At 36.6% G+C, this 11,894-nt stretch overlaps 1 protein-coding gene across 2 annotated transcripts in view; it reads right to left on the reverse strand.

The window, feature by feature from the left end:
- The window catches only part of LOC117402488 (leucine-rich repeat-containing protein 1), a 48,388-nt gene extending 42,079 nt beyond the window's left edge, over positions 1–6,309 (reverse strand). For both annotated transcript variants that reach the window (XM_034003687.3, XM_034003686.3), the window contains exon 1: positions 5,700–6,309. In XM_034003687.3, coding sequence (XP_033859578.3) covers positions 5,700–5,858 — 159 coding nt within the window. In that variant the 5' untranslated portion in view covers positions 5,859–6,309. The remainder of the gene's footprint in view (positions 1–5,699) is intronic.
- Positions 6,310–11,894: the final 5,585 nt, after the last annotated feature.

Genomic DNA, 11,894 nt, shown 5'->3' on the forward strand with positions numbered 1-11,894 from the left:
CAAAAAGTTGCCCCACAAATAAATAAATAGCAAACCAAAAACTCCCTTTAAGATGTACAGAGAGGACTACAATCTAAATGGAGGGATCTACTTTCCATTGCATATAAATATCATGTTTTAAAGTCAGCCTTCCAGTGAAAACATAATGGATATTAAAACACAAAAAAAAACTATGTTACGTAAGAGCCAACAATTCCGAAAAAGATGGTAAATTGTCAGGTAAGGCTGCCACTGCGTCCTTAACTGACCCATGGTATGACCAGGCTTTCCAGCGCACACTGCAGAACTGGTACAGTAAGTGGGTTCACGTCAGACAACGTGTGTAGTCACCAGTGGGTTGCTGAGGATTCAAAAGTTCTCTTAAAACAGCCTAATACATATCCTTTAGAAGCGTTACGGTCATAACGGGATAAGAAAGATCTATGAAGTTCATGGATTGATTGGTTGGAAAATGCTTGTGTAACATTTGTCTCATTTCAATTATCACATTACTACGGAACCCCTAAAGAGACATGGTGTAAATTAAAAAGGGAGGCTACTATCTCATATAGTAAGGCATGTGCACGAGATAATACCCTCCCGTTTTCATTTTTACACCATGTACCTTTAGGGGTTCCGTACATTACTATGCCACACATATATCAAATGTCTTTTCCACATGTTTGTGTGTACTTCATAAACAAAACCAAAGTCCAAAAAAAGAAAGAAAAAGCTGAAATAGTTATGACAGTTGTAAATATTTTACGGTTGTGTTCAAAGGTTCGTTCGCTAGCCACGAATTCGAAGGTAGTTTTAAACCTTCGAAGTTCGTCAAGTTGCATTTACGCACTGTATTTTTTTTTGTTTTGTTAACAGAAACCGTTTGACAATGGGTGAATACTATAAAGCACACATAAAATGTCACTTGCATGCAAAATTCAATCTTTTGATTTGATTTTCAATTGAAATATAAAAGTAGCTATGGTGACATCACCAGTAAATTATGCAAATTAGTACCATTGAAGGTTCAAACCTTCCTTCGGTAATGTGTTCCAAACCTTCAAAGGTCAAAATGTACCCTTCATTGCAGCCCTAAAATATTTGTATACTTAGAAAAGTACACAATAAATAACTTGTCTCACTCCAGATATGTTAACATTCCAACTATTCTAATTAGCTTTTCCAATTCACATATAATTCTATGACAACATGAAAACAACCATGGCTGTTCTGGTTTTAGACCTCACCTGACCTGCCCAGTGGTGGCTACACATGTTGTCTGAAGAGAACCCACCTACTGTACCTGAAGCAGTGTGTGCTGAAAAGCCTCGTCAGAACATCAGGTAAGGGCGCAGTGGCAGCCTTACCTGACAATTTCCTGCCTTTCAGAATTATCAGCTCTTACCGTTAAGTAAAACATAGTTTTTTGTGTTTCATATACTGTATATATTCGTGGTGCAATCCGCAACCTAATTTCTTAATTGATTATCACATACACATTTAAAATTGACAATAAATCGATGCATCAACAACATTTTATTTTTCAAAATCAAGAACAACATTTTTATCAGAAGATCCAATAACTAAAAACACTGCTGTGCATAATAGTTAAACAACAAGGAATAACTTACATTCAAATGAGAACACTTGATTTAAATAAATAAATAAATAAAATCTAAAGACCTAAGTGCGTAATCACTATATCCCTTTAAGACATTAATAATAATAATAATAATAATAATAATAATAATAATAATAATAATAATAACAAAAAGTCAATTATTTCTCATTGCGATATGAAATATCCTTGTTAACAAAAGCATTTAAAACTTACACGAAAATGCCAAACAAATAAAAATGTTTTAATTTGATGCATTGATTCACCAATATGTTATCAAAGCTTGGGAAATTTAAGGCAGGATGATCAGTAATCGATGCATTGATTAATTGTTGTGTCTCTAATTTATTTTATATATATATATATATTATATATTATATATATATATATATATATATATATATATATATATATATATATATACATACACACACACACACACACACACACACACACACACACACACACACACACACACACACAGTGCCTTGCAAAAGTATTCAGACCCCTGACCAATTCTCTCATATTACTGAATTACAAATGGTACATTGAAATTTCGTTCTGTTTGAGATTTTATTTTAAAACACTGATACTCAAAATCAATTATTGTAAGGTGACATTGGTTTTATGTTGGGAAATATTTTTAAGAAAAATAAAAAACTGAAATATCTTGTTTGCATAAGTATTCAAACCCTGTGCTGTGAAAGCTCCCAGTTTACACCGATGAAAGAAATTGCCCTAACAAGGACACAATTACCTTACCAATGGCCTCCACCTGTGAACCATTAAAGTTGCTGTCACATTTTCTGGATAAAAACTCCACTGTTGAAGGATCATTGGTCAGGCTGTGAATCTGAAGGAAAATGAAGACCAAAGAGCATTCTACAGAAGTTAGAGATAAAGTAATACAAATGCATAGATTAGGGAAAGGGTACAAAATAATATCCAAGTGTATGGATATCCCAGTGAGCACAGTTGGATCAATAATCAGGAAGTGGAAGCTGCATCACACCACCCAGACACTGCCAAGAAAAGGCCGTCCCTCGAAAGTCAGCGCTCAAACAAGGAGAGGCCAACAATCACTTTGAAGGAGCTACAGAGTTCACTGGCTGGGACTGGAGTAATGGTGCACCAGTCAACCATATCTAGAGCTCTGCATAACACTGGCCTGTATGGGAGGGTGGCAAGAAAGAAGCCGTTACTCAAAAAGTACCATCTGAAAGCACGTCTGGAGTTTGCCAGAAAGCATGAGAGTGACCCAGCTGCGATGTGGGAAAAGGTTTTGTGGTCAGATGAGACCAAGATAAAGCTTTTTGGCCAAAACTCAAAGCGCTATGTGTGGCGCAAACCTAACACTGCCCATGCCTCTACAGTGGAGTACGGTGGTGGCAGCATCATGCTGTGGGGATGCTTCTCATCAGCAGGGACTGGGCATCTTGTTAAAATTGAAGGAAGAATGGATGGACCAAAACATAGGGAAATACTGCAAGAGAACCTGCTTCAGTCCGCTAAAAAACTGAAGCTTGGGAGGAAATTCACCTTTCAGCAGGACAATGATCCCAAGCACAAGGCCAAAGCAACATTGGAGTGACTCAAGAACAAAAAGGTGAATGTCCTACAGTGGCCCAGTCAAAGTCCTGATCTCAATCCCATTGAGAATCTGTGGCACTATTTGAAAATTGCGGTCCACAAGCGTCGTCCAACCAACCTGAACAACCTGGAGCAAATCTGCCAAGAAGAATGGGCCAAAATCACTCTGACACTGTGCACAAAGCTGGTACATACTTACCCCAAAAGACTTAAAGCGGTTATTGCAGCGAAAGGTGACTCTACCAAATATTAATGTGTGGGGGTTGAATACTTATGCAAGCAAGATATTTCAGTTTTTTATTTTTCTTAAAAATATTTCCCAACATAAAACCAATGTCACCTTACAATAATTGATTTTGAGTTTCAGTGTTTTAAAATAAAATATCAAACAGAACGAAATTTCAATGTACCAATTCAGTAATATGAGAGAATTGGTCAGGGGTCTGAACACTTTTGCAAGGCACTGTATATATATCACACACACCAACAAAAAGCAATAATAAAATACTAATGAAGAAAAAGCAAGATTCAAATGAAAAAATAACAATTTAGATTAGGTGTATACAGTGACAGGTTATATATATATTTTTTTTTAAGTGCTAATAGAATGCCGCAGTGCCTAATGCAGAACAGGTGAGCCTCAAGTAAAAAAAAGTCTGTGAACCCCTGCTGTACAGTGCAGTATTCAGCATTCACCAGTAAAAATACTACCCTCTTTATACTAAAGTAAATTACCGACTGTCAGACAAGGACAAACAAGGAAAAACCAAACAATCACCCTATCAGGTGACTGTCTCCTGTATGGTTTGTTTATTTAGGATTTATTTTGTATAAATCATATTCAGGAAGTGAAGTTACAATGCTCCATAACTTGGTAGATGTTATTGTTTTATTAAATTTGTATTGCTCTAGCTCCAGTGTTGTATTTGTTGTTAACCCTGTCCAGTACAGTATTGTGACACTTTGAGATTCTACCTCTCTTTCCAGCTGCTTCTTTGATTTGATGAATTATTGATTTTGTTCATTATTTGAACTTGTTCTGGCATTTAGTGTGGCCACATGGTGGTTACAGTTTAAGGCAATCAAATGTTCTTTTATTTTGTTCAACCATTTCAAAACATCATTTCAAGGAGACTGAGTTTATAGTTGTGACACGTGTAATAGTAGGCTAACCAATTTAATGTATGAGCAAATGAATCAGGTGAACACACACACACACACAAACACACACACAAACACAAAACCATTAAGCTGAGATCCATGCATTTATTTATTTATTTGCTTTTGAACTTCACAGTTGAATGTAGGAATAGGATATAAGGATCTCAAAGCCCTGTGAAATTTAGCAAGGTAATTTACGTCTCTGTGACACCGTGTAAAAGCGCAGACATGATATCACGCATGTTATGTGTCGCTAGTGTAAAGTCCATCACAGAGCAAGGTTGCAACAATAGCCAGGGAGAGGTCTGGAAGGGTCATGGCTGGGGCGAGACTGAAAACAATCTAATTTAGTTGTGCATGTCGCCTTCAGCGCGATGCAGCCGAAGTCAGTAGTTTTCCTGTCATACACTGCAAAGGACTCATGTGACTCATAGGAAAGAGGTTAACCTGAGCAGCTTGTTAGGTTACATTGCAACTGGGTTTGCAGCTACAATAATTAACCTCATAAAAAGTTTAATACAAGTGTTAATTAAAATGATTGTTTCCAACCAGTATTGCGACAGGTAAAAAAAAATAAAAATACACTGCTCAACACGTAACACAAACGTGCAAATCGATCATATTACTGTAACTGACATCTGCAAAACGATGACACATGATATACTAATGGGAACTCCAGCAACTACAAAAATACATCAACTGTTATGAGTCGAATGCAGTTTGTCAAGCAGATGGTTTAATGACATAATGTGCGCTACATAACTATATATAACTATATATATATATATATATATATATATATATATATATATATATATATTAGTTATTATATACAGTAAAAAGCAAATGCAGCGTTACAAATAAACCACCTAAGTAGACACAAAACGCCTCACTAACTATAGTCTATACACCCCAACTCCCACTAACACACATTCCCCGGCTTTATCATAACTTTCACGTTGTGAAAACATATCACTACTGTAAATTACCACTGTACATGTCTGCCAATAGCATGAGCAGCACATTAAAAGCATCACTAACACATTATCTTTTGCCGATTAAAACTATAATGTCAGTGTCCCAGGACAGCTTTAGTTAAAAGTAAAACTTACCTGTACAGAGGCATTCACACTTTTTTTTACTCAACTCGTCATACAGGCCGTTGGCTTTCTCACGATACAAGGTTAGCAGCTCTAGAACAGCATAACTTTAAAAAACCACCTGCATACATTATATGCATACTGTTAAATTCTAAAATCATAGATAGCTAAAACGTACTTCTTGTGTTTGCAGGTAGCTAAAACTAATTTCCTGTGTTGGTCTCCCGTTTTCTACCTTCACAGTGTCTTACCTTGGGCAGGTCCCGCAGTTGATTTGCGTCCAGCAATAGTTCTTCCAAGCTGCGGCTGTATCGGTAGACTTCATCGGGTACAGACAGCAGCGAGCAATGCCTCTTATCGATCGATTCGACGTGACGGTTACACCGCCACAGGGGAATGCAATGGAACATCACGGGGAGGATCCAAATTCCAAAATGAAAAATCCCAAACCAAACAACAATTCAGCTGCTTCCACAGTTCCAGTTAATAAACCATTCAAACCGAACGGAGCGCTGGAGTTTACTTCCTCGATTCTCTTGTTGTAGTACGTAGTGGCTTCAACAAAGTTCAGCAGAAGCAGCAGCAGCAACAAGCAAAAAATAAAACCTCGTCGGGTGGAGGGGAAACTACTCACAGGCAGTCAACTGAGACTATCACTAAATGAACCCCCAGCTGTTCCGCTCTTCCTATTACTCGCTATCCTAGTTTCGGTGCTTTCCGTACCTCCTGCCTTTGGAATGTTGTAATGGGTTACATCTCTGTGTTGCTTTTGCGTCTCTATTTTTTTTTTTTTTTTAGTTAATTTCCTCTCATTCCAGTTTCTGACCCGGAAGACTCACTCCCTCATTCCAATGTGACGTCTTATTCCTGGCTGCTGCGCCTCCCTTTGTTATTTTTTCCCTTTGTTTTTTTTGTTTTTTTTCTCTGTCCAACTTACCTCTCGTGGGAACTAGAAAAAAAATAGTAGCCTAATGTAAATGTTGCATGCTGGACTTTAATAAAAATAAGTTTGGAATGACTGTTTGTTGTTTATTGAAATTAACTGCTATAGTAACAAGTGGTCTCTTCGGTCAACTGTTTAAAATATAATAATACAGTTTCTGGTTCACGACAGTCGACGCATTTGTTTTTCATTCATGTAACCAAAACCTGTTGTTTATATTATATGTAAAAATATATTTATAGCTTGCAAACAGGACAAGTGGATTTAACATGTTCACAATTGATTACGCTAATAATAATAATAATAATAATAATAATAATAATAATAATAATAATAATAATAATCTACAATTAGGAACAAAGTTATCTAAAGGGATACATGTATCTACCTGGACCATTTGAGGGCGATGCTATTGATGCCCGCAATTTCGGTCATTGAAAATACATAAGCAGCATAACGCATGTAATGGAAATATGCCAGTAGACATACTGAAAAGTTTCTCCATATTTGTAAGAAAATAGTTTTGTTCCTCTATTTGTCTCAGTTTCTGCTGCTGTTTAGAGTTATAAACTTTTTTTTTTTTTTTTTTTTTTTTTTCCCTCCCGGATACGGGCTGTAGTGTAGGCACCCTACAGTACCTGCATACTGTATGTCAAACTTACAAATGTAGTTCTATCTTGAGAACCAGTCGCCCAATTGTGATAGCACCTGTTATGGACATTGCTTTACCAATGAGTTTCTGGTCTCTGATTGATTGGGCGAATACATGCTATTTTTCCACTTGCCTGGATAATTTGACCACATACTGTACTGTGTGAGTGTACAGGATGATGGGTCACCTAGTCCTCAGTACAGGCGTCTGATTGACTGACCAATTGAAGGTTACAGTATATGGAACAGCTAGTTGAAATGAGGTTCAAAAGGTCTTAACGTACTTAGATAATGAGTTCAGGAGCTGCTCTTCAGTTCTATTTGCCTGCCATAGATGTAATGTACAGCTATGGCCAAAAGTTTTGCATCGCCTATAATTTTAGGATTGACACGTAATTAAAACAAAAAACTATATGAGCATAATTTTGTCACAAAAGTCTACCGGAAGCCATAATAGTAGTACAGTATTTCATGTTAGATTTTGAAATGTCACATTTTTCAGTTTGTCAGTTTCTTGTTAAGTATAGGGAAAACTACAAAGCGGTATGTAATTCAATATGTTAAAGTAACATTTTTCAGTAGGTTTCATTCGACTTTATTAAGCAAAATGTGTTTATTCTATAGGGTGATGCAAAACTTTTAACCATAACTGTAGGCTAGATCAGCCAAAATGCCTTTATATTAGTAAGAGCTAGCACCATCTATTTCACAGCAGTATATTGCTAGCAAAGCTAAATGAAGCTTGAGCTAAAGTGGCAGATGCAGACTAGTCTATATCACATCTATGGCAGACTGAAGAGCAGCCCATTCCCCTAGAGATAGCAGTACCCAAGAACCACATCCATCAGGCAGGATTGTTTTGTTTTAATGCAGTCAGGTATTTTGAGGCTTGGTTTTGTTGGGGTAATTAGATTCATAGTATGACACAACTAAATAATAATGGACATATTCAAATCAAGATGGAAAGTACCGTACATGATTTTTGCTTTTTTTTTCAATTGGGATACATTTTAAATAATTTGTCTCATTTTAATCACCTATCTCTGTAGAGCATGCCTGTAAAAATTACTAGAATATTTATATTTTTTGTTTCTTCCTCTTCACTATAGATTGTGTAATTTAAGGAAGCTGGGTTGACGTTATGGTAACCCTTTAATCATTCTTCAGGTATTTTAGAGTTAGGTTATTTGAAAGGTTCTTTCATTTCATTGTGTTTTTTAAAATGTATGCATAATTCAAATTTCTACTGTGCTTTGTTTTTCAGCTTCAACTCCAGAGGGTTTAAAATACGAACTTCAAACAACACTGTTGGGATAGACATTCAGTGTAATACCTGAGTAGTTTGCTTCCTTTCATCTCTTACTGTGGAGGAGTAAGGGAGAGGTCAACACCATTGTAATTAAATAATAAACAGCAACTTCTGGTTCTAGTTTTTAATTTTCAAAGCAAAAAAATTTTTTTCCCCCCCATTAAAGATCAATAAAACCAATACATTCACTGAGGTGACAGCAGGCTTTCCTGATGCTGTGATGGCTTTGAAAGCAGGGGGTGTGCATAATAAAAAGTACTTGATGCTGTAGCATCTATGCTATGGAATGGAACTTTAAAGTCTGAAGTATTTGCTGCAAAAATGAATGTTCTCGGTGCTCTGTACCCACAATCCATTATTTTGATGCTGCCTTCTGGAATAACACCATACTAGCCTTCTCGTTGTTTCAACAACATAGTACATACAGGGCCGATGTAAGGATACATGTAAACTGATTTGCGGCTGCAAAACTGCAATGTTGCTGCCAAAAAATGTGTTTAGCTGGCTTAAAGTGGGACTTTAGCAGTCATAAAAAATGCAGCATATGTAAAGAATGGTTTTTACCTGGCATTCTGTACCCGCTATCAAATTAGCACTTTGCCATCATTAATCCATTTAAATTATATTGAAATATATAAAAATGAAGAAAAGAGCACGGAATTGGGCAGGGATCTGGAATACGAAGTGGGCACAAACATTATAATTAGATGCAAGAATTTTGCCTTGCACTTTGCCCAAATTAGATGTGAACCATTGGTTATATTCTTTGTATGGATGAAGTGTCAACATTTTCTGCATAACAAATAGGAAAATATCCTTTCTCATCTAGTGTTTTCACATCATCGCTAATACCCAGAACAAATCTGAAGGGCACCAATCTAATTTTCCCTGCGTCATAATCTGCCAGCATTCACCCGACTGTGGCATCAAAGAGGTTAATTCCTGCCCGGTAATATATTATATTTTAAAAAAACATGTTGGAGATTGGATGACATTTGTCCAAGCTTAACCTTTCAGCTCTTGAGCCCTAAAGCAAAAGAACATTGGATTACATGCAGTATTCGATTAATGCGTCCTCAAATCCCCTTTGCAAAGTTATGTAAGAACATAAGAAAGTTTACAAACAAGAGGATGCCATTCAGCCCATCTTGCTCGTTTGGTTGTTAGTAGCTTATTGATCCCAGAATCTCATCAAGCAGCTTCTTGAAGGATCCCAGAGTGTCAGCTTCAACAACATTACTGGGGAGTTGGTTCCAGACCCTCACAATTCTCTGTGTGAAAAAGTGCCTCTTATTTTCTGTTCTGAATACACCTTTATCTAATCTCCATTTGTGACCCCTGGTCCTTGTTTCTTTTATCAGGTCGAAAAAGTCCCCTGGGTCAATATTGTCTATACAGTTTAGGATTTTGAATGCTTGAATCAGATCACCACGTAGTCTTCTTTGTTCAAGACTGAATAGATTCAATTCTTTTAGCTTGTCTGCATACAACATGCCTTTTAAATCCGGGATAATTATGGTTGCTCTTCTTTGCACTCTTTCTAGAGCAGCAATATCCTTGTAACGAGGTGACCAGAACTGAACACAATATTCTCGGTGAGGTCTTACTAATGCATTGTAACGTTTTAACATTACTTCCCTTGATTTAAATTCAACACTTCTCATAATATATCCGAGCATATTGTTGGCCTTTTTTATAGCTTCCCCACATTGTCTAGATGAAGACATTTCTGAGTCAACATAAACTCCTAGGTCTTTTTCATAGATTCCTTCAATTTCAGTATCTCCCATATGATATTTATAATGCACATTTTTATTGCCTGCATGCAATACTTTACACTTTTCTCTATTAAATGTCATTTGCCATGGGTCTGCCCAGTTCTGAATGCTGTCTAGATTATTTTGAATGACCTTTGCTGCTGCAACAGTGTTTGATACTCGTCCGATTTTTGTGTTGTCTGCAAATTTAACAAGTTTGCTTACTATACCAGAATCTAAATCATTAATTTAGATTATGAATAGTAGAGGACCTAATACTGATCCCTGTGGTACACCACTGGTTACCTCTCTCCATTTTGAGGTTTCTCCTCTCATCAGTACTTTCTGTTTTCTACATGTTAACCACTTTCTAATCCATGTGCATGCATTTCCTTGAATCCCTACTGTATTCAGTTTGAGAATTAATCTTTTGTGCAGGACTTTGTCAAAAGTTTTCTGGAGATCTAAATAAACCATGTCGTATGCTTTGCAATTATCCATTGTCAATGTTGCATCCTCAAAAAAGTCAAGCAGGTTAGTTAAACACGATCTCCCTTTTCTAAAACCATGCTCACTGTCTCCCAGGATATTGTTATCATATAGGTAATAGTGTAGTCAGGGCAGCATAAAGCACTTCTCAAATTTTCAATGAAGACCTCCATTCTTTCCCATTTCCTCTGGTGTCTCACCTCCCCCTGCTGTTGGGAGCATTTTAACCAGAAGTCAGGCAAGCTTGCACAACAGAGAGCTTTTAACCTCACCTATGCAACACTACACAACTTAAATTTTGCATTTCTTTTGACACAGAGTGTTAAATAAAAGTATTTAAAATAATCCTTTCAGTCCTCAACGCATCATTTAAAAAGGACCAAAAAAGAACCCTTTTAGTTTTAGTGGGAAGTTATAATCCACATACTCTTGTTAAAAGAAATAAAATGAACACTATTTTGTTGTAAACATATAAACTGGTTTGATTTCTCTTCTTAACCACCTCTATAAAAACTACACATAGGTACGTCCCCTACACTTAACATGACCATTCATTTACAGGTTTCAACGGAAAAGGATTTAGTAAGAGAATTTCCTGTGATGACACTAGGTGGCAATAGCACAACTAGGGTTTGACCCGGATTGTAGGATTTAAAACACTGAAACCCCTGGAGACCACTTCCTATTTTGTGTTCATCAACCCCTGTTCACAGTGCAGTTTAACATATAAATAAAAAAGCCCCATTAAGAACTGAGTTTTGGCCATCTTCAAAAAACTGGAACTTCTTAAAATAAAACGCTGGGGAAAAAGGAAAAAAAAAAAAGCAGCCCAAGAGAGTTGTCATTGGTACAATACAGCCTACAGTGGTTGATCTTCATAGTGGTTTGTGTCAAATTGATCGCTCTGGTCCAAGCTCTACTACACAGAGCACAGGATTTAAATTGAACAAAATAAAATGTTTCCCAGATTCAAAAACGAATTTGTTTTCAAGCATGGAGGTAGTAATATCCTTTTATGGTGCTGTTTTTCCTCTAAAGGTACAGGGGATTTTGTTCCAATACATGTTAAAATGGATTCCATATCATACCAAAAGATATTGGCCAATCATCCGAAACCCTCCGCTACAAAACTTTGTTTAAAGTGCAACTGGACGTTCCAACACAACAACGATCCAAAGCACACATCAAAATCTACTTCAGAATGGCTAAAGAAGAATAAAATTAAGGTTCTAGAATTGTCTAGTCAAGGTGACTATCTAAATCCGATTGAAGAAATAAATGTATCAATACAATTAAG

The sequence above is a fragment of the Acipenser ruthenus genome, chromosome 5 (assembly GCF_902713425.1).
Source record: "Acipenser ruthenus chromosome 5, fAciRut3.2 maternal haplotype, whole genome shotgun sequence".
Classification (NCBI taxonomy): domain Eukaryota; kingdom Metazoa; phylum Chordata; class Actinopteri; order Acipenseriformes; family Acipenseridae; genus Acipenser; species Acipenser ruthenus.